General features: G+C 44.6%; 1 protein-coding gene across 1 annotated transcript; it reads right to left on the bottom strand.

Annotated features, from left to right (window-relative positions):
- Window positions 1-1920: 1920 nt before the first annotated feature.
- Window positions 1921-16636, bottom strand: ntn5 (netrin 5). The gene is made up of 7 exons (XM_053860165.1): window positions 16537-16636; window positions 8366-9804; window positions 8096-8284; window positions 6339-6488; window positions 3997-4047; window positions 2957-3037; window positions 1921-2884 (listed from the first exon to the last, which is right to left on the bottom strand). The coding sequence occupies exons 2-7, from the start codon at window positions 9792-9794 to the stop codon at window positions 2322-2324; spliced, it is 2463 nt and encodes an 820-aa protein (XP_053716140.1). The 5' UTR covers window positions 9795-9804; window positions 16537-16636; the 3' UTR covers window positions 1921-2321.
- Window positions 16637-22910: the final 6274 nt, after the last annotated feature.

The raw sequence follows: 22910 nt of genomic DNA, 5'->3' as shown, positions 1-22910 counted from the left end.
GTATGCAGGACGCGGCTCACAGGGATTGACCCTATGACTCTCAGGTTAACAGAAGCTCTGCTGTGTGTGTTCGTATGTGTGTCTGTGAACTCATACTTCACTGTACGGATCAAGTGCTCGGCCGCAGACGACAATGACAGAGAGCAAATCTGCGTGGAGTTGGCTTGATATGGTCTGCCAGATCAGAATCCGAGCTCTGTCTGAGCAGATAGTCGCTACGTCTACAGACCACCAGCAGGGGCAGTGTGGAGCTCTGCAGGCTTAAGTTGTCTGTTAGTGTGTGTGTAAGTGTGTGTGTTCGGGGAGTTTTGGGGATCAAACCTCATGTCGACAGAGGGGGCGAAGGGAGACGACCACCAACAGGTGCTTCCTGCAGCAACAAAGCAGGTGCTTCGTGTTCACACAAACACACACGCGCGCAGGCGTGCGCACGTGGGCGCACACAGATGGTTCAGTGAATCCAACATTAGACTAGATTAGAAACGCAAAACTTTCAGGAATCTTAATTAACATGAGCATGTGTTACCAGGAGAAGAAATATTCCGGACAGATTACAAATGAAATAAATGTATTGCACTGATTCTGTCCAGCATATGGAGGTAACTAATTCCTGGAGATGGATTGAGCAGGTTATATGATGTTTCACCGGTCAAGCATTTGCGCCAACAACAGAACAAAGGACTGTGTAATGTGCTTGTCTGGCTGACCCCACGGGCTCCTGCGGCCCCTGAAATCCGCAGAGTTGATCGGTCCCACTGAGACCCGTGTCACTCAGCGGGGCTATTTTTCTCTCCGTGTCTTCAGTCACAAGGATTTAGCGCTTCACCTCAGCCAATGGTCGACTCGGCAGCTACCAAAACACGGCCCCTCAACAAATTGCAGCTCCTCCATCTGTCTTAATATGACCCCCACCCAAGTCACTGGCCCCCGTCCCACCGGACCACTTCACTTCTTCTCAAATGGAAGCAGGAGTTATGAGCGGAGGTGGGACTGGAGCTTTTTAGATCCAAATCTGAGCTCCTGTCTGAGGATTCCTCCATGATTAGCGAAGGAAGCCGAGGTTAGTTTGGTCTGCAGCTCAGCTGTCCCGCCTGACGCCCGAGTCAGGTTTCTGCAAATATTTTACACTCTGTGACGACAAGGTGCTCGACCCACTGTCCCTCTGAGCACCACCAACAATGGAGTCATTCTGGAGATTATAGCTCAGACTTGTCACCGTCACTGACGCGTATGTATTTTAAGGTTTTTCATGACAACACACGGACTCTAACACACAAACAGCCTAACTGGCCGGCAGTTGTCCACCAAGCTGTGCTGAATACAACGACAAGAACCAAGGGTTGAGAAACGGGAGTCCTTTGGCTGACCCGAGGACGTGTTCAGAACCACATGCTCTTTGGCTCGAGTCCCAACTCCTTCTCTATCAGGAGGGCTGTTGGCTCAGCGAGCCTGTGAAGGTGCCCGAAGAGGGGGTTCATCGTGTAAGTGAGACCCCACAAGGGGCTCTTGACAACTCAGCCTGGCACAAACACTCTCACTGCTGGAAGAAGGAGCTCAGTCATCACTCAGAGACGTGGAGTAGAGCCAGTTGAATTGCGGTACTGTAGCCATGATGAGTTTTTATGACCCATGGTTTGAGCAGTACATCCCCTGGGCCTCAAGTGTTGGTGACTGAGGGATCTCAAAACACTCCAGGACAAGACACAGGAAGATTTCTCGCTTAACCCATCATTGCCAGAACAATTGAGCGGTCGCCATGGTGACGCAATGTTTATGAAGTTGCAGTCAACTCTCCAGTTTCAACTCAGATGACAGAGCTCATCGCCTTCAGACTAAAGGACTCATGACAGTCAGGCTATTTAAAAGGACACATTTATTACATCATCAGTGAGGTAGAATATTTACCTGTAATCTCTCTTAAGCTCTGTATAGGGTGTTACATTGCACATTATAAACCACAAATAAATATGACTCTTACAATATAAAAAATATCAAGCATTTTTGTCCCGTCAGCTGTGAGGCGTTACACTTTACTGGCAGCAGTAAAAATGTGAGAATTCAGCAAACAACTTGGGTGTTTGTTAGAAAGTGTCTGTAGGCAAAGACTTCATCAAAACTTAAATGTTTCAAATATGATTCATAATACCTTCATAAATATTTATCTTTTCAATCCACATTTGTCATCAGGAGTTTGTGTATGTGGCACACACTGCAGGGACTGTGACTTTTCATGCATCCAAGTCAAAAATGAGTCTCAAATTTCTCTTCCATGTCAAACTGAAACGGATGTTGAATTGACACCAAATCCAGATCTACAAGATTCATGTTGAACCAGGAGTCGAGCACACAAGTGCAGAGGTTGTGGGGGCAGTCGCCACGGATGTGACCTCACTGGTCTTTGGGGAGAGAGTCTGTGCATCCACTCGGGTCACATCGTCGTCCGCTTTGTGTGTGATCTCAGTCTGAGCTTGGGTCCGCAGGTGAGGGGGGATGTAGCCCTGCTGGGGTCTTCTGTGCGCTCTGTGGTGATGGCTATGTGGGGATTGGGCAGGACAGCGCCCCTTTTTATCTTGACCCCGAAATCCTCTCAACTTGGGATTCCAGTGTTCCCGCCACTGGAGGGCCAGAGTGGAGCGGTCGGCCACCAGCCGGCTCTCCTCGGGGGCCCAGCTCCTTTCTCCCTCCTCTGCGCCGATCAGGAGGAAGGTGTGGCCGACGTGGAGGGCTGGACAGCCGCATGACAGGTCGCGGTCGGGCACCCAGAGAGACTGCTGACCCCTGCGCACACTTGAGGAGGAACCAGAGCGGTAGATGGTCTGCACTGAGATGGAAAACTGCCACCACGGACCGGACCGCTCCATCGCTCTGACCTGCACCTTCAGCACTGACAGAGGGGCACATTGTTACTTTGTCATCCTGACTGCAGGAAAGTGGCCACAAACAGCAGAGGACCGACCGTAGTCTTTGAGACAGTAAGTCTCCAGGTTCATCCGGACTTTCACCTGCGACGGCTGACAGTAGGACACGCACTCCTCGGCTGTGACAGACAGGGAGAATGTGACAAACGCTGGTCTCAGGTTCCTAGCAGCAACTTCAGCACATGTCTCTTTCCCTAATTACAATATGGCTGCTTCTACTTGTCATCACTGTATCTGGTGACTAACAGATGACGCTGAAGCAGGTGGCAGGGCCTCCAACAACACTAGGTGGTGCTGACGAGCAGCACATCCCGCTCCTGCTTTTCTTGGTGATATTTGTCCCCAGAACTGGGTGATACGTTCAGTTAGTTAAACACAGCCAACGATACATTTGCTCCAGTGAGGAGGGGGCAGTTATTGGTGAGACACACTATTCTGTCTGACATGACACCATGACAACATACAGGTGATCGGTTTAAGCAAAGACAGTGGACCTGCTTGGGGCTGTTATTGACCCTCAAGTCAAGTGTCATTTGGCCTGAATGTTGCATCGTTCAGCCCTGTCAACCAGAGGGTTTAACACACACAACTTTTAAAACTGTTTGTCTTAATAAAAAGCTCTGAAATGAAAAGGAAGACCCCGTAGAGAGACAGTGGATGCTGCTGTTTTCCTTTCTGTCATGCAAAGAAGTTCTTATGTACTTCTGATTAATGGCAATGTCCCTCTTCATGTGTTCGGAACATCAGATCGGACCCTCTGTGACAACAGTTTGGACACACTCAACATGAGAATTCACTCCAGCCTGGTCGACCATACAGTGAATGGTATAAATAGTACGAATGACATCATCATAAAGTTGATTTGTTTTTCAACATGTGGGTGGTTTATGTTCTCAGCATGTTTGACAGTGATTCCTCTACAGGCACTGGAGCTCATGTCAGATTATTTGTCTGCCGTGTTGTGAACGAGTCAAACTGTGATTATGACTCTTCATGTTAGTCATGTGACGAGCAGAGGAGAGGATGACAGCACCGTCTGTTGTATGAAGCGCAATACTAACTGTTGAGAGTCGCTCACCGATGCTGTACTGAGACTGGAACATCGGGGTCGGAGCAACTTCCTGGATTCCTGCAAACACAAACACCGGGAGACAGGTGATGAGAACGCTTGACCGCAGAGCTGTCAGCTCGTCTCGCCCCCCTCAGTGAGCCAGGCATGCCCACACACACACCAGCGGCAAGTGTCAAAACCAGTGTGTGTGGTCCTTTTATGGCGTAGAAAAGCATCGCTACACATTTTTACTCTTGCTAATTTAATAAGGTCAAACCGTCATGCTTGAGTTTAGATTTGTTCTGTGCTATAAACAGAGTACAATAAACTCTGTTCCAGTGAACACGCGAGTGGAAAACTGGCGCTCCGGATATCTTGTAAAAGTGTGTGTACACTGGACAGTGATACAGCCGGCACTGACACCCGGCTGACTGGGAAACAAACGTGAAGCTCATTCTAGATATTATTCAAAAGATTTGTCGCACATGTTAAAAACATAAGGCTGAAGTTACTGCTTCAGAGAGAGGAAAAAACAAACAAACAAAAAACAAATCTTGTTTTAAACCGATAATGAAAACAAAATTATATAATGATGTGAGGATGAAACTCGTTTTTCCATGTCCATCAGTCAACCGACACCTACTTGTGTTGTATGTAATGGTACCTGTATTAGTACAACTCCAGGGGTTTAATATGAGCCAAGAAGCTCTGTTGGACATTTAAAGAGGCCATAGACTCCCACATATGATTTATAGCTGATGAGACAAAGCAAAGTAGGCTGCTCATCTGGGGAGCGTCTCTTCCTCTGTAGGAGTCTGACTCGGATTTGGAGGAGAGCAGGGACTCTGCCTGAGCAAGGCCCCTTTAATTCCTAAAACAGACTGGTAGTAACTTAACTTATGAAGCCCCCCACTTTCTGTACAAACTACATCGTGAATCAGGGTCATTTTCATTATTAAAATGGCTGAGCTGAATTCCCTGAGATCCAGTTGTCACTCAGTGGCAGATTTCAGACTGTTCATAGAGGTTTGTCTAATGTAATGCCTGATGCTGAGGAGATGAAGAAGGTCAGCCGGCATCCAGAATTGCGTGCACATGTCGGAAAATGCAAACATGAAACCAAACACAACCAAAGGCCTATTAAAAGATTTTTTCATGTACAAAAAAAATGACACATGATTCATTTTAGAGGACATGATTGGAAGCTCTGCAGTCAGACAGGCATTGCAGATCAAAAGTTATCCAGCGCAGACCAACTGGTCAGGTGAACTTCCTGTGCTGCGGCTGGTGTTAGCTGGGGGTCAGTTTGGGTCCCGTTTTAAGTTTAGCTTGACTGCTGCTGTGTTTGATATGAGAGAGGATGTCGTGGCGGAGGAGGGGGTCCATGCTATAGATAGCCCGAGATGGACGGCAGTAAAAACAAACAAGGTTTTCTTTCACTCGCTCCTTTCACTGGGAGAGTTATGAGTCTGGCTTCTGCGGGTTGGTGGAGGGGTAACGCTCACCGACAGGTGTGAATTTCGCCAGCGTGGGCTTCCTATGTCACCTGCTTGTGCTGTGGTCTGGTCAGTGTAGTTGTCGGCACTCGTAAGATTATCCTGGGAACTACATGAGGATTAACGCCGATGGCCGAGGATCGGTGTCCGGCGGGGACAGATATGACTGGCGACGAGCCACTGGACGTGGGGCTGATCCCAGATCAGCGGGAGATGAAGCTCCCCTGCAGCGTCAGCGCATGTTCATGATGCTGTGGAAAATGTCTCCAGGACTAATGAATCGGGACTCGTCGCGTGTCAGAGTGGTCAGCAGAGCAGCATCTCTTTAATATTCATACTCAGCCTGACTGGCCAGGGGACTCCCTGAACAGAAGCTCATGGAGACTCTATTGTCAGGAGAAACACAAGAGGCAGCAGCGCGACAATGCAGAGGAGCTGAAGTCACTATCAAAGAGTCATGGTCCACCAGCTGATCACATCCAAATTCATCTGTGCCAAGTGTTGGGCAGGGGATGGAAATGAGCATAATTTTCAGATGCGTGACAAAATATAATAAAAGAAAATGATCTTTTGTAATATTCAAATGTTTCAATTGCCTGTAATGCAATAATGATAATAATAATAATGTAAAAATGTTTCTCTTTATCTAATGAATCTATATAAAATATGGGTATCGTATTTTTCACGATAGAGCACCCGAACTGGAGACTTTTGATTCTGTACTTCTGATGCTACACGCAGGTGCTTTTTCAGTGGAGCATGGTTTGGATTGCTACATCGCTTCACCTCCATCATGAGTCATCCGTGATTTGTTGTGTGGACCCCATGAAGGGGACACTGCGGGACATGTAGGAAGAGGGTGAAGAGACTTACGAACGCAGGGCCGCAGAGGGGACCGGCCCTGTTTGTATCCCGGGGCGCAGCGGTTACATCTGAGTCCCGTCACTCCTTCCCGACAGAGACACTGACCCGAGGTCTGGTTACACCAATGGCCCACTGCTCCCAGGGGGTGGCACTGACAAGCTGAAGAGTTAGAAGAGATATTCAAAACATTTTGAACACGTGAGAAGGCTTTTATCATTGTATTTTGATTCTCACAAATCATAGAAATGTCTATCCGTTCCCGTCTCTCCTTTTGTCGGTCTGGGTACACAGCCAATGTTCGGTACTCCAAGTTTCCTCCCATCTCTTCTTTCTCTCTTTGTTTGATTCTATTGTTCAAGTAGTTGAACTAATGTCACTTTCAAAGGTAAAATGTCAAAGAATGAATGTGTACTTACTGTTAAAACATGTACTTATAATGTAATTCTCGTGCTACATTATGTATGTATGTATGCTGGTATAAACTGATCAATGAGGATAAAGTGCATGTACAAGTACACAGAGCAACAAACACAAGCACCATCCATCAGCAGGCGCGTTAATCCTTCCTGACAGACACATCTGCCCAGAGAGGAACAAGACCTTGACTGACATCAGTGAAGATTTTCTGTTGATGAGTTGATGGAAAAACAACAACAGTGACTCTCCTGAAACAACTCTGTGACACTGATGTTCAAAACATCCCAAAGAAAATAGAAGTTGGAATGTTGTTGGTAACCGACTGTCAACTTGTCCGGCCTGCCCCCGTCTCTCAGCCCAGTGCAGCTGGGATGACTCCAGCCCCTTGCCATTCTGTAACGGACATACCCAATAATGGTCCACAGTCACCCAGGTGAAGGTCAATATCCTGTGGTGAACAAGAGACAAAGATCTGGCTGCCTACATCGGTCCCAATACTACATGGAACGGCTACAACAGACTGTCGCTGTTCTCTGCATTGCCCAAGGACACTGCTTCACTTTTGTTTTATAGGTAACAGAAGCTTTCCAGCTTTCCAGATGATACAAACTGAATGAATTCAACGCAAATCTTTAACTTTACAGCCATCTGCTGGTGGACGTTTTTGACGGTGACACTGAAATCTGCCTCATCCCCACTAGCCAGTGAATGAAATCTCTGATGGTGTCACAGAGGGCTGGAGACTATCACAGCCCGACTTGGGGTGAGAGGCGAGCGATAAGGAGCATATATCTAGCCTCGTGGAGAGGGCCCAGCTGCCCCCAAGTTGAGAGCCCTCTCCAGCTCAACAGGACTGAGGAGTTCTTGTGAGAGCTAAACTTCAGACCAGCTGTACAATTACAAAAATATATTGAAATCTGATCCAATGACTTCAGTTAAGTCAATCATTTCCGTCTGTATTTCGGAGAACGCTAGTTAACTCCTGACACACACCCACACACACACACACATGCCTGACTTGTGGGCCATGTGGCATGTCAAAGGTCACAGGTCAAGGCAGATGCCTACCAGCAGTACATACAGGTGTATGCTCAGTGGGGTGCGTGTTTATGTGAGCGCAGTTTTGCATTCGTTTTAAGTGTGTGTTTGCAGCAACCAGGAATAGCCAAAGGTAAGCAGCCGATAAACACGTCTGTATGCTTAGTGACATAAACAATGTCTCTCACACTCCCACAACTTTCAGGGATGTGCACAATGTCCAATGACGGCCGCAGAGAATCCTCCTTCCCCTTGAACCTGAACCCCTCTGCACACAGACACACACACACACACATGCTTTGTTGACTAACGTTGGCAGGCCTGGCGATGGTGCAGTGGCTTGGTGTGGTCCCGTGTGTATCCGTTTTGACAGTACTGGCAGTGGCGTCCAGCCGTGTGGTGCCGACACTTCTGACACACTCCCCCACTCCGGCGTCCAGACTGTTGAAAGACTTCCATGCTGAAGCGACACTTGCTCGAGTGTCCGTTACACTCGCAGGCTGCAGGAGAGATTCAAGGAAATACAAATCATTTCCCCTGAACTCAGCTGAACCTGCAAACTATAGTGAGTCTGAACTCACCAACACAGGGGTTTGGGTGTGCCGGTGTGGCTCGGTGCCACGGCCTGTCAAAGTAAAAGTCCTCACACACGTCACAGTCTGGCCCTGCGGTGTGATGCTCGCATAGACACACTGCTCGGCCCGAGTCGTCGCGCCGACACCTGGAGGCGTGTCCGTTACACTTGCACCTGCCTCCAACCTGCAGGTCCGAGATGGCCAGTGGAGGCTGGACAGGAGGAGTTAAAACCAAAACCGGGGCAACCTGAAGATTCCTGGAGGTTTGCCTGGTGTTGGGATTATTTCTCCTCTTTCGTAGTTCTCGTCCTTTGTTGCCCCTCTGCCGTCCCTCCACTGTCCATTTGCAACCTCCGCTAGGGCACGGCAGCAGATCCCTGTCCTTCTTCCGTGCTCGACCTGTACCTCCTTTCTTGGATGGCACGAGCGTGTCCCAGGTAAAGCTGACACCACCTTCTTTGCTTGTGACATTATGGCCATCGTCCTCTTGAGATGACCCTTTGTAATGACCTTTCCTACCAAGTTTGTCTCCTTTGTTCCACACTCCAGTTTCAGCTTTTTTAGTCTCTGTGTTAAAAAATCCAAGAGTATTTTCACTGTTCATCTTAAAGATCTGATCTCCTGAGTGCCCATATCGCCACCACACAGCCCCTCTGTTGTCAGCAGCGTAGCTATTTTGAGTGTCTCCATTGTTTGAGCTTCCCACTTTTGCCTTTTTGGACAGCTGAAACACAAGTCGGATGTCAGTGGCCGTCACCCAGTCCTGGAGGGTTGGGCTGTAATCGAAGTCCGAGGACGATACCCGACCATCCAGGGTGGAAAAGGCCAGCACCATAGCCCCCCGCTGCCTTTGTAACGGCCATGGATTTGAGCAGAGAGGTTCTGTCTCCTGGTGTCTGGTCAGGGCGATGGTCTGTGACGGAAGCTTGAAGTCCTCCAGACAGTTGCTGGAGTAATGTTGCATTGGTCTCCAAGTACGGCCATAGTCCATCGACTTCAGGATGGAGATGGAGACGAGATCTGAGAGCTCTCCTTCCTGGCAAAATTGCAGACTTATATAGGTGATTTCAAACCGGCGACCCAGAGGAAGAGTGATAATCCAGTCGCCACCAGTAGAACCTTTTGGAGCCATCCAGCATGTTAGATTGTGAGGGTTGTGAAGATCCGTCAAGGTGGTGATGTTTCCATTGGAGTCCGAGACGTGATGTGAGTGGGTGGCGTCGGCCGTGACGCCGTAGGCGGCATTGATGAACTCTGAGAGGCAGTGTCGTGGCCGGCCATCGAGGTGGTAGCAGGGATCATGGGGTGATGTCCAGCTCAGAGGAACATGTGAAAAGGTGGAGAAGACAAAGGAAGAGGGAAAGAAAAGTAGGAGAAAAGGGACTATAGGGAGAAATGAGGTGGAAGAGGGAGGGGAGAAGGAACGGAACATCATGTCATCCACCCTGTGGAGGCAAAGAGAGAACACCATGGGAACGCAGTAGTTGAAAGAAAAAAAAAACACCAAATGATTGATTTAAGCTGATCTGAGGAAGGAAATGTAAGAACTTATCCTGCTGCTAAAAAACAAGCAATACTTTTTCAGTACCTCCTAGGCACATGGAAGTAACCGGCAAGACCTCATCTCGTAAAAAAAAAATCTCCGTGCTTCAATACAGCACTTTTTCAACCCATGAAACTTTGTCCCTCGAGACCTTATCCGTGTTGAAAATTCTCTCAGACCCGAGAGAAGTGAGGGAAGGACCTGCAGCCGACTTGTTTGTCTGGAATGACAAAAAACATGCCCGACAGCTGAGAGCGAACCCCAAGCTGGACCACATCCATCACGTTTATGGCCTCTCCCTTTCAAATCATTTTACGCGGGTCAGAGCTGCAGGCGAGCGAGATGCTTGAGCTTGAGCAGGCGGAGGTGCGAGCAAGACGAGGATATGGGGCGAAAACGTGGGACCGAGAACAGTGGGGAGGGAAGGGGTGGAGACAGATGATCTCAAGGAGGGAAGAAAATGATTTATGAAGCGAAATGCGTCCGCTCTGCTTGAGCCCTAACAAGGACACTTCCGCGGTAAAAGACAAACACAGAATTGTGTACCTCAGTGGTGTGAACAAATCACTTCCTGCCTCACGCGGCTGGTGATGAGAGTCATTTATCCTCATGTCAAACTTTGATACCCTGGAGCTTTCATTCTGGCATGTGAACAGAATGAACATTGAATCTCCCATCTCTGGAATCAGTGATTTATTGTTTCTTACTCTCACACAAAGCCCAGGAGCACATTCCCTCTTCTTCTGCCATAATTCCTGAAGCTCCATATCTTCCACTGGGTCACTCGCTTTCCACTCCTTCTGCCATTTCTCATTCATTACCATCCTCCTTTCACGATTTCAAGCAACTTTCTCTTTGCTCCGCCGTCTCTGTGCTCATCTATCAACGGACCCCTTCCTTCTGCTCTGGGAATATTTCTGACTGCGCCAAGATTGATGGCGTCCTAACAAGCGTTTGACACTGACAGCAAAGTCAGCAGGGCTGCAATAACCAAACCCAGAGGAGAAGACTGGGCCGAGAGCTTCTCTGGCCTCGTCATTCGGCTCAATTAGACAGAGGCCGAAACATGACTCTTCCCTCTGGGAGCACGATGGTCAAGAGGGGCCAAAGAGGAAGACGCGTCTCTCCTCTGATCTCTCAAACTAGGACAAGAGCGACATCTGACCGCCTTTCAAGGACTTAAAAGTGAGATCAGGTGGATCTGGACCAAACCGCTAAAGAAGCCAGACTCTTTCTGTTATCCACCCAAGTCCCTGGGGGAAGCTCCTTCGTCCTTAATAGTCAGTTTCTGACACGTCAAGAGACATGGATACGAAATTCGATCTGATTGTATGTTTATCACTTTTGCAATGTCACGCAAAATTATGCAAAACAAAAATAAAAAAACATGTTTGCTCATGATAAAAACATATACCCACTGAATGAACTAGAGGAGAAATGGTTTTGTTCAAAACAGCATGTGAGCCCCTCTTCGTAATGTTTGCCCCAATGAAGATACTACTGTATTTCAGGCCATAACATGCAATTTCAGTTCAGGAAGGAGAAAGTGCAATTTGATAAATTTGACTGGCCCAATCCGAGCTAATCACTGAGAGCAATTTTGTGTGAAGAAAATGTGTCTCCATTTTCATTCATGACGCTTGGATCGTGCCTGCAGTTCTATAGTGAATCTACATCGCTGAGGATGCATTTTCTATCCGTGTACCAAAGCAGCTATTTTTCAACAGTTGTCAAAAAGATTTAGGAGTGTTTTCTTCCACATTTACACATGTTAAAGTCCAAATTTGTCCTGCGGCAAACCACAAAACACGCAATCTCTGATTTACATATGGGTGTGCCCGAAACTTTGCAGCTGTTTTAGACCACCGTTTATAGTAACTTTTTAAATCAACCTGTGTTCAGCCGAGCTCGCAAATTTCTAAACTACACTCTACAATGCCCAAAAAGTGGCTTTAAGTCAACTGAACTTTTATGAAGTACACAATTGTGACCCATTCAACAATCCAGCCATTCCTCGCTGATGTAGCCTATTCCTTGCATCACAGCAAAACATTCTCATTTGGACCGCAATTTCAAGTTTTTTGTCATTTGTTTGTTTATATCAGTGATTCTTAACCATATGACAGAGGCCCATGGTTGGGCCGCTAGAGGTTTTTTTGCTTTACACCTTTGGGCTGCAAGATGCTCAGTTTTAATACATGAGCCACGTATGGCGGCAGTAGTGTGTTTGATAAACATGACTTGCACCTGGTTCTGCTGCTGGATGGACTTTTCGATGACAAATATCTTTCCGATGATCACATGGTTTCATGTCATTTCACAAGGTTTTGGTTTGTTTACATGTGAGTAGATTAAATATGGTTATTGATCACAAATGAAATCAAGATTAATGGATCAGTTCTATGACTTGAATGGGCCCCAGGTCCATTTGTGGTGGGAAAAGTGAGCCCTGACATCAAAAAGGTTAAGAACCCCTGGTTTATATGACACTTTTTAACTTCCATCCATTTGATTAGATATTCCTCACAGTCGGGAAATTTGACTGGTCACAATGGTAAATACATAAAAGACATGCTAAACATAAATGCTAACTACTTTCATTCGCGTTTTATTTTTATTTTTTAATACCAAAACAAGTGTGCTATTTTATTGAATATTCAATAAGTTTATCAAGTACATTTTTGTTTAAAAAATAAGCACAAAAATGAACCTCAACCTAGTGCGCATCTTTCCGAAACTGAAAACAGACAAAAAAAAAGCTTTATACATCACAATACAGTACACAGTTATTTCCCCAAATACCCAACTGAAACCCATTTACCCTCATTAGGTTCACTTTCTCTTTCTGCTGCTACTGTCCATCGCTGCTGACCTCCAATCTCACATAACTGTTTGATCATTTCCATTTGAAAACTGCTTCTCAGTCATTAGGGGCAGGTGGAGCGGTAACGCTAAACATCTGTGTACCTATCATGTAATTAACGGTTCCAGAAGGCTTTTCTTGCAGCCTTGTCACAGGTCGTATCAAGTGTGCTATAAAACTGTTGAGTGTATGGAAAGATTTGAAGTGGAGGTGTGAAAAAAGGGGCAGGAGGAACAAAGTTCTGACAGGTGACACACACCAGTCCAGTGGGTGTTTAACAACTGCTGTACATGCTCTTGTTTCTTGTCTTTGTCACTTCACACTCACTACTACAGCCACTTGGATAAACGTGTGTCTTCATCGAAGCGGGGCCCTTGTGGTCTTTAAAGTGTCCCTCCAGGCTGAATCCTGAGCTCTCTTCCTCCAAATCCAGATCATCTATCTAACACTGCCAACATAACCAACTGGATATGGTTTCAGCGGTTTTGCTCCGCTGGCCTCCATAAATCCACGCAGGTGGCGTGTCGGCAGAACTTGTATCGCCGCACGTCATTACCGTTCAGTGGTTCATTTCGACTTCAAATGAAACAGTAAATTCTGTGGGGAGATTTGAGACCACCAGGACAGCCTTAGAATGACTTGGCAGAAAGAAACGTCTTACAAATCGCCTCGATGGCCAGATAGTGGTGCGCTGAGATCAACTGCTCCAGAGGTGCAGCTTCACAGACAGCCAGGCTTGGCTGGCAGGAAGCTGGAAAAATACATGCTGACAACCTGTTTACACCGTAGGTCATCAGAGAAGAGCGGGACACAGTTGTTGCGAGCCCAAAAATCAAACTGACAACGAACCTCCATTTTCTCATCAGCTCCATGGATAAAACCTGTCGATGCAAAGAACCACTGAACGCCTAAAGGATCCGCTGAGGAGCTCTCAGCCTGACCTCTTCAATTGGAATCACAAAATCTCTGCTGCTAAATCAATAGTTTTGCCGAAATGTTTGAATTTCTGAAATACAGTGATGGAATTTTCTGTTGACAGTCACTGTAGCTAAAGAAATCCAATGAACTTCAACTAGGAAAAAAGTCATTTTGAAAAAAAAAGAACTATGCTGAACCATGTTCCAGGGACAAAAGAACGGGCCCGTCTGGAGCTTTTGGGGGGTTTCTCTCCTGCTACCTGTTAACTGGCACACACTTGTGCATCTGGACCGCTGAGCAGATGAGCTGGATTTGGCCTGTCACACACTTTTTAACATTCCTCGTCATGGACGGCAGCTCCGGACAGCCAGACGGCGGAGAGCTCAGAATACAAAAAATGTCAGCACCCTTATTTTAAACCATCATGCTCAGCGTTTTGCCATGTTTTGAGGCTTCATTTTGACAGTTGGATCAATGAATTAGCATACAGGTAAATATAAATCAAAGGAAATGTGTGAATTTGAAAGAAAAAAAAATGAAATAGAGGGGTACATAAAAAGTTACGCATATATATATATATATATATATATATATATAGTTCCAACCATGTATTGCTCACATGTGGGAACTATAGGACACTACATATTCATCCATGAGAGCGTATCATGTTGCATATCAGGAAAGCCCCGCTCTAACAATCAATGAAAACAGCTCATGCCGTCACACACCTGTCAGCATGTTTTCCACTGACACCTTTGTTAATTTGCAATTGTCCTCAGCTCGCACCGCAATGCTGTCCCGGCTGCTCGGGGAGAGGCGGTGCTCCCAAACTTCAAGTGTTATTCCACACGGAGCGGATTGTGTTTTGGGCGTAATAATCTAATTTTAGTGGGGCAGCCGGGGCTGGAAGCTGCAGGCAGCACCGGCTGGATTATCACTGCCTGTATCTTTAGCTGAAGGCCTCTGTCCTTCACGTTTGCACCTCTGCCATGAGCGGAGGGGACCTGAGGGGGGTGAAGCGCGCCGCGGCAGGACGCCTCTGCACTGACCCGTTATTGCCTCATTTCTGAATAAGAAAACACATGTCACCCTCCGGTTTCCTGTCAATCCCCCTCTTTCTCTCTCGCTCTCTTTTATAAGCTGGCAGGAGACTTCCCATAGAGAATCCAGCTTCACATGTTGATATCGAAAAACAGATGGGGATGAAATCACCAATTCCATGCTGCCTTGGTGCCAAAAAAGACATCCTGCGGGCACGGTGGAGGAGAAAACACAAGCTTATAATGTCGTTTAATAATAACGATGGTAATTACTTAATGATGGATAGGTTTGATTTACCGTCACCACACAACAAGAAATCCAAAATGACATATGTCCGAGGTTGTTCTGAGGTAAAATAGATCACAAATACTGTTTCAGAATTAGACCAAAAGGCACAGCGTCTGTTCTACAATCCATCTACAAACTCTGCAGAAACAATTCAACTTGAGTGAAAATAAAACTCATAAAATGTTCTGTTAACTGGACAGAAAAAAGTGAGGCGCTTAAGGAAGTGAAGTTCAAGATTTGGGAAAGAACCTCGTCACAATCTGATCGCCCGATGTTTAGCAATGAGACTTGTTTTTCGTTTATGTAGCACTTTAGGGTCACTATCTTAAATTATCAGCTTCATGTTGTTGGTGAAGTACTCTCGAAAATAAGTTAGTAAAGATGTGAATTGACTGTAAATATTTGTCGGTAATTATCGAACTGAAAGATTCATTATAAAATCGAGTATTAAAAAGTATTGCACTGACCAAAAACGAACCAGGAAATTCCCCGCGTGAATTAGCGTGGAACGAGGCGGGGGATTAATAAGATGTCATTTTAAATGTCCCTTATTCCAAGTTGTTTGATGCCCGCTTACGGTTTTATTAAAACGGCACAAAGTGCTGTGATAAAATCTGCAGTTCCCCTTCAAGAATTAGATCCACATGTGGCCACGCGGCTCATTAATAAATGAGAATTACGCAAAACCAATAACTCCCGCCAGCTGGTTTTCTTTCGATATCTGCTTTGAATTAACCTCCGATGTAAATATGTGGGGGCAAAAGCAGCTCCATTACAGAAACGAGGGTTTATTCCGCGCCGTTGTTGTCCGACAGCGAGAACCATACGGCGGTGTAAACAGCCCGCAGTGACTTCGAGAGAGGAATGACTCGCATGGTTCATTAGAAGTCAAATGTTTGCTCCGTTCACGCTGATTATTTTTGGCAGCGGACAATCCACAATCTTAATTGCCTCAATTTTGAGCCAATAATTAGCGTCGTTCAGCGCAACTTTGTCGGAAAATAATATTTACAGTGTGCGGTTTTCACAGATAATTGAGCGAGTCAGACGAAAACAAAGACACATGAAAAACATAAAAGAAAAGGAACGGTGTATGTTCGTGTTGACAAATGTACCCATCGACTGTAAACTACATATGAATGTATATATATACGTATGCGGCCACTTTTCGACCTCATATAAATAGAAATTAAATGAAACAAGACGTCGATTGAATGCGGAAGGTTATAGTTTGCTTATTCCAAAATACGCAAAAAGAGATGCTGATGTTTGCGCAGAAAGTTTGATTAACGCGAGAAGAAAACCCATCAATAATAAACTAATGAATCGGGACGTGTTTTAGTGGGATATGCGAGCAAAAGTGGATATTATAGCCTTTCACACTGGGCTGTGGATGAGCCGTCCGCGCGCCGCACTGCGCTCGTTACAGCTGTGCGCGCCATGTGAATTAGACAATTGCGACCGAATAAAATGACATATTCGTCCTCCTAAGTGGAAACGTGGTGGATGAATGAGAGTTCTCACCATGTGCGTCCCAGCGGCTCTCGTCTCCTCACGCCTGCTCCTCCTGCTCGAGGAAAGACGAGCTCAGCAAGTGTGCGGTGGATCCACGGTGCGTTCACGGTCAGGCCGAGAGACGGGCTGAGCACCGGGGACAGGAGAGCCAGAGGAGGGGGAGGGGGCAGCCGCACGGGGGCGGGGGTCCCGGTATTACCGGGATGATACTCGGACGTAGTCCCTCCTCTAAAGATTCGCAAGTATCATTTTTGGGTCACCTCGTGCCAGCACTCTTTCGGTAAATTACAACCAGTGACTTTTTTTATTGACAGTGTCAATAAAGTTTAACAAATTCAACTGTGAACGCTCGAGGTCGCCTCTAACCTTTATTGCACAGTTCACAATTATGTTGGAGAATAAAAACAACTACCTCGATTCACGCGGTACATAAAGTTTTACGTCGTCTCAAGTCTACGACAGGTTTTTGCGCAAGAAAAAAATCAGGGTTGAATCAAGGTTCTACGCCTCAAATGAGTGACATTATGAATGTTGGCAAGGCCAGTCAGCACAAACACGTGCTTTCAGTAGCCTAAATAATAATAATAGTATGATTCCATTCAAGGCAGCTGCTGTGCGGTAAAGCCCACTTCTTTTTATTTAAATGGAATGGGTCACAATAGTAGGTCTGGCGCAGTAATCCGTTCACTATTGTGGTTGTGTCACATGAGCGCTGACCTCATGTCAAACTATATCAGATAAATAAAAAAACAACAACACAGTCACAGCTCCACGTGATGACACATATTTAACATAAGTGCAGACGAATTAAGGAGAAAATCTCATCCGCCGAAAACGGACGTACTGTAAACATTTACCTTGGACGCTGGTTTAAAATGACCCTTGCTTCAGCAAACATGATGTAAATCACCGCATGCAGACACAAAAACACTCGGTGTAATGACGCGGTATTTACATGGTCGTAAGAAAACCATTGTTGAGGTTTGACTAAATCGATCTAAACGTTATTTAACACAGTACATGCGCCCAGGAGCAATATTTATTCATTGGTTATTGCTTGGTAAGTGGAGTTGGGCAGTTTCAGATTTGAAGCTGGTGGAGAAAAGGGACTCGATTTTTATGTGCGTATAAAACATTTAGTTAATGACCCAGTTGTCACTACAATCCAATAGATTTTTTCTCCACAGTTTTCACGTTTTGTTCAGAAGGTATGCTTCCACTATCGTGGAATATTGTACTTCTGGCAGGAACTTAAACTTCATGCAAACACGTTATTTCATATTAAAACATATCTGCTTCTAAAGCATAATAAAAATATCTAGACTAATATCTAGATATAGAGACTTTATCTATTTTATGATATTATTTATTTGAATGATCAACTCTTTATGAGAAGTATATTTTTTAAAACCATTCCAAGGCTCTTGTTGGGACACAAGTTGCACAGTGTAAACAAACAAGCCAGTCAATCAACATTTAACTTAGTCTGAAACAACTGAATCAAATCAAATTCCATCCAGCTACATACAAACAGATGATAAATATTATTTTATAAATACTTTAGTGGAAGCAGCTGAGGATCAGTTCATGTTAGGAGATGGATATGCACCTGCAAATCTCAAGCCTTTTGTGATATTTAAAAATCAATGGTAAGTGAAACAAACGTGAATATATATTATATTTGTAATATAGATATCACACAAATGACACATCAATGAAGTATTTCGTTTCACTGTACATTCTAAGTGCAATATCAGAAGATGGTTGGAGGCAATTGAACAACTTCATCAAAGACGAAGAGTGACATCATCTGCACTGTGCTCTTCAGGTCTTCGGAGTGTTTTGTGTACTCTGGAAGGCATTTGCAAGTCAAATAGAAGATCAACTCTAACTTGTCCAGAACATCCGCGTCCCTCCTCACTTGCCACCACCTCCACCACCTCAAGTTCAAGCAAGTTGAGGACACACCAGCGCCACCAGCAGACTTGTCTCTCACTGTTTAAGTGAGGAACAAATATCTGTCCACTTTGCTGCAATTATCCCTCAGTGGAATAGAAAAAAAAATACTAGTTGAGATAATTGGGAGCGGATGGTTCTCAGATGTGAGGCAAAACTGATACAGATGGAAATATAAGAGAATTTCAGTTGGTGAGGGGAGGAGGGGGGGTTGATTGGGAAGGAGGAAACTTTCCCAGAGAAAACCATAAAACTGATTGATGACTTCCCTCGAGGAATGTTTCCCCAGGTGTGCCTTCGCTTTCTGTGTGCGTGCGTGTGTGTGTGTGTGTCGACGTACTCGTGTGCGTCTCCACACGTTGTGGTGCAGAGAAGAAATGCTGTGCTTGGAGCCGGGACAAGTGCAATAAAGTAAATTGAGGGGCCAAACAGCACATTTATTCGTCAATATTGCTCCTTGGCAGCACAAACATTCTAGTCTCCTGAGGCTTCACGGTGCTGAGATGAAGTCAAGGTAATTGAGGCCATTTAATGAATAATCGTAAAAAAACACAAATCCTAATTGATAACAGAAACCATCCCTGAAAGTGTGTGTTTAGCTGGTGGTCCGTGTCTGATGCCAACGTTTGTTCCCTGCAGCAAAGGCAGAGCTGGGAGATTCAAGCGATAACAACAAGCAACTCGATGCGTTCTTATAAAAGAAGGATGGAAGCCATCGACACCGATGACGGAGTAATCACGCACAAGCATTCAAAGAATTCTACGATTGATGAGTTCGGATCTGAGCCTGCGAGACGTTTATCTGATACAGTCTGACACAAAGTTGAATCTAAAGCAAGTCTTGGATCGTAACGACAGAAGAGAAAAAGAAAGGTGAACTGCCGGGATCAACACTTGGCCCAATATGAGTTTTATGACATCTGTCTCCCAAAGTCGTATTTCTTCTTGTTCGCCTTCAGCAACGCGGGGAGTCATTAAATGTTCTTCATCGGTACTGAAGGTGTGGATGTCGAAACACACCACTGAGCACATCAGAGAGCACCATGACACTGCCACTAGATCCACTGCACCAAGTGAATTGTCATCATCACTGACAGGATATACAGGTTTACGTCGAACCGACATTCCATTCACTTTCACTGTCATCCCTGTTTAGGCAGACTGTCCTTTTGGGGAGTTTGGGAATGTCAGGATTACCAAAATTTAGAACTAAACGTGGGAATAAATCAGAAAAATAAACGTAAATAATATTGGAAATATAAATAAAATGAATGTATCCACTTTTCGTAATTTATTTATGCATTCATTTCTGACTTTTGAACAGCATTGACGTTGAACACAAAGAGATAGAAAAAAGTTGGGTTCCTGCCAAAAGAAATAAGTGAAGTGCATTTGAAATGATAAGTATTCAGTAGCTTTATTTTATTCTTATTATTTCAGAAATTAACAACATGACATTAACACTATCAACTGGAATATCAGCTTTATTTTTTATCAACATTACTATACTACAAGACTAAGAAAGTAACCATCACGTCAGGTTTAACAAAAAAGAAAACTTAAGTTACAGATATTTCAATACAGTGGTTACTATTTAGCTATTTCCCTGCTGAAATTCGACTTGACTGACTCCGACTCCGACTCCGATTTCAGATTTAGTCAAAATGGATCTCTTTTGCTGTAAATCATGAGAACAGTTACATTTTAACAACTTGCCAAGACCAAGTACACGTGTTCAATGTCCGCTACATTGAAAATGATTGAACAAGGCGCTTTGTTTGCCAAGGACGTTACTGGACTATGAAAGAGGTTAACTGGACCACATAATGACCCGACCACATTATGGCTTGAACCTCGTCGTGTGGAAGTGAAACCACAAGCGGCTGCTCGCTGTGTGTTTTACAAGACGATATCATGGTTTTAGAGGTTGTAACTAGATCTTCTATTAACCTAGAGATTCATCTCGCGTGCCCCGTTCCAGTTCCACCACACTTGTGTGCTGAGATTTCATTCGCTCCTCTGACCTTATTTAGAACCAGAATCAGAAACCTGTTTCCTTACCGACCACAATCCTCGCATTACTATTGCTGTGATGTTGGGTTTTATAGCAACAAGAATAGAGCTGTAACATAACAGAGCGCTGGCTTCCCCATGGTGGCTGGCACAGAAGAAAAGGCTGCTGGTTGCCATGATCAGGGCCTTTTGTTTTTCCACTTCCATGCTTGGCATCAGTGTTGTCAGGTTTTGGGTGGAGCTGTGGAGCAAGATCTTACTAGTTTCTGTTGTTAAAGCATTTCTCTCTCTCTGTTTTTTTTTTTAAACTATGAACACTAGGTGCAAAAAGGGGGTCTTTACTGATGTGAAGCAATAAGTAAAGGATTTATATTCACACTGGACGGACATGTAAACATGATCTTTGAATAATTGAAAATAAATAATCAATAGTAATGAAATAAATAAATTACGTGCAACATGGCCAGAAAAGGAGCCAGAAATTATTTTTCAGAACTAAAAGTAATTCTACACCATCAATATTTTTGTTCATGAAGTGTGATTTCATTATTCTAATGAAACAGAGAAAGTCCACTATTATGTTGGAAGAAAATAAAAAGGTCAAGTAACAGATTCCAAAAGAAATCTCGACCGGATGTCAGCGTACTTCAAAGTCATCAAAGTAATCAAAGGGCTGAGTCAGCAGATCAACGTCTTTCTGTAACTGCCTCCAACACAGGCACCAGGATGGATCCCTCATTCAGAGGTCAAGTGGGCCGTCAGCTAGGTCAAGATGAGTTGATATGACTGCACAACCTGAAGCAGGAAGTTGTTCATATAAAGCTGGACACAATTGGATCCTTAAAACACGATGTAGCACCCACTTAGTGGTGAACTGTTTCATGCTGAAAAACCAATGGAAGAGACAAAGCCATTTTTAACAGCAGCTTTGAATTTTATCACAAATGCACGACTCTCCAAAAACCCTCTCAGGCTCATCCTTGCTGGAGCAAACGCAGAGAACTATCTGGCTTGAGCCTGATCTCAGAGCGAGCTATTGAAGACTGTGAGGGGATCAAAAGCAAGACATTTTGGAAAGTCTGGACTCCAGAAACCATCAGTGGACATGAGCCAAGGATCTGGCAGTCACGTGCAGAATATACAGCTGTGAGGGACAAATTACACATTTGTGTAATGCTATTCATTTGCTTAGGAAAAAACAACAACATTTTTGGTAATTTTTTCTTGTGTGCAAAAATCTATAGAATTATCAACAGTTATCAACAGTATTACACACCTCAAAATACACTGTGAAGCCGCTCTTGTCCGACCTCTGGTGGTCAGATGCAGTTTTACGCTCTTTTTCTGACCAGTCTGCCCTCAAATATATATGATCATCGCATTCTGCTGACCGTAACAGCTCCATCGTGGCTCAATTGACAAGAGATCTGGACACAAACGTAAGTAATACTTGTCAATAAACTGAAAACAACCATCCATCCATCCACGTCCATGACTTAAAATGAGTGTGCCACTCTCAAGTTTGAGGCCCAATGCAGCTCGTGCTGGTGGCGAGGAATAGAATTTCCGGTGGGGTCACAAATTCTTCTGCAAGTAATTTCAATTATTAAATACAAGACAAAAGATAAATATAAAAATAAAAATTTTGTTACCTCCGGCAGGGGTAAGAGATGAAGATGCATTTTTTGCTTTCACTTGTTTGTAAACAAAATAACTCTAGAAAGGACGAGCAAATTTCAATCAAAAAGGTGAACTTTGAAGAGATTTGATTTTAGTAATTTCTATAGGTCCTTGGTACATAACATTAATGAGACGGAATCCACGTGGACTCGTGACCAACTTTGTCTAAAGCAGTGAAAGACTTCATAATTTAACTGGAATCACCAACTTTTTCGAAGGTTCTCTCATTCATGCTGAACGTTTGAGCTCATGTAACAGGAAATATGTTGCTTAAACACGCATGATAGGGGTAAAAATATATATTACAAAAAATATATATATCACAGGATGGATCCAACCACGAAGCTTGGAGAAGGTCTGCACTGTCACCGTGACTTACTAGTTGTATATACTGTTCAAAGATAGCCATACAAATAAAAAACACATTGACAAAAATATATTTACACACACAACAAAAAATAATAAAATTATTTATCTATATATCTGTTTTTGTTACAAATTATATTTGTCCGAACAGACTAACTTCAGAAGACGTTGCGTGACAGAGCCGATGTCACCACAAGCGAAAATAAAGAAAACAAGACTATCGCATTATTTTCCCACATATCCTCCAGTTGAGAGATGATTACATTAGGCAACGAATGACAATAAAAAATAACTTACAGCTCTCTAGTGTCGCTGTCAGTCAAGAAGCAACCATCATCAGTTTCCGTGTCTGACCACAAGAGGGGAGT

The sequence above is a fragment of the Synchiropus splendidus genome, chromosome 3 (genome assembly GCF_027744825.2).
Source record: "Synchiropus splendidus isolate RoL2022-P1 chromosome 3, RoL_Sspl_1.0, whole genome shotgun sequence".
NCBI lineage: Eukaryota > Metazoa > Chordata > Actinopteri > Syngnathiformes > Callionymidae > Synchiropus > Synchiropus splendidus.
The sequence above is the reverse complement of the archived record's forward strand: the minus strand, read 5'-3'. Positions and strand labels throughout refer to the sequence as shown.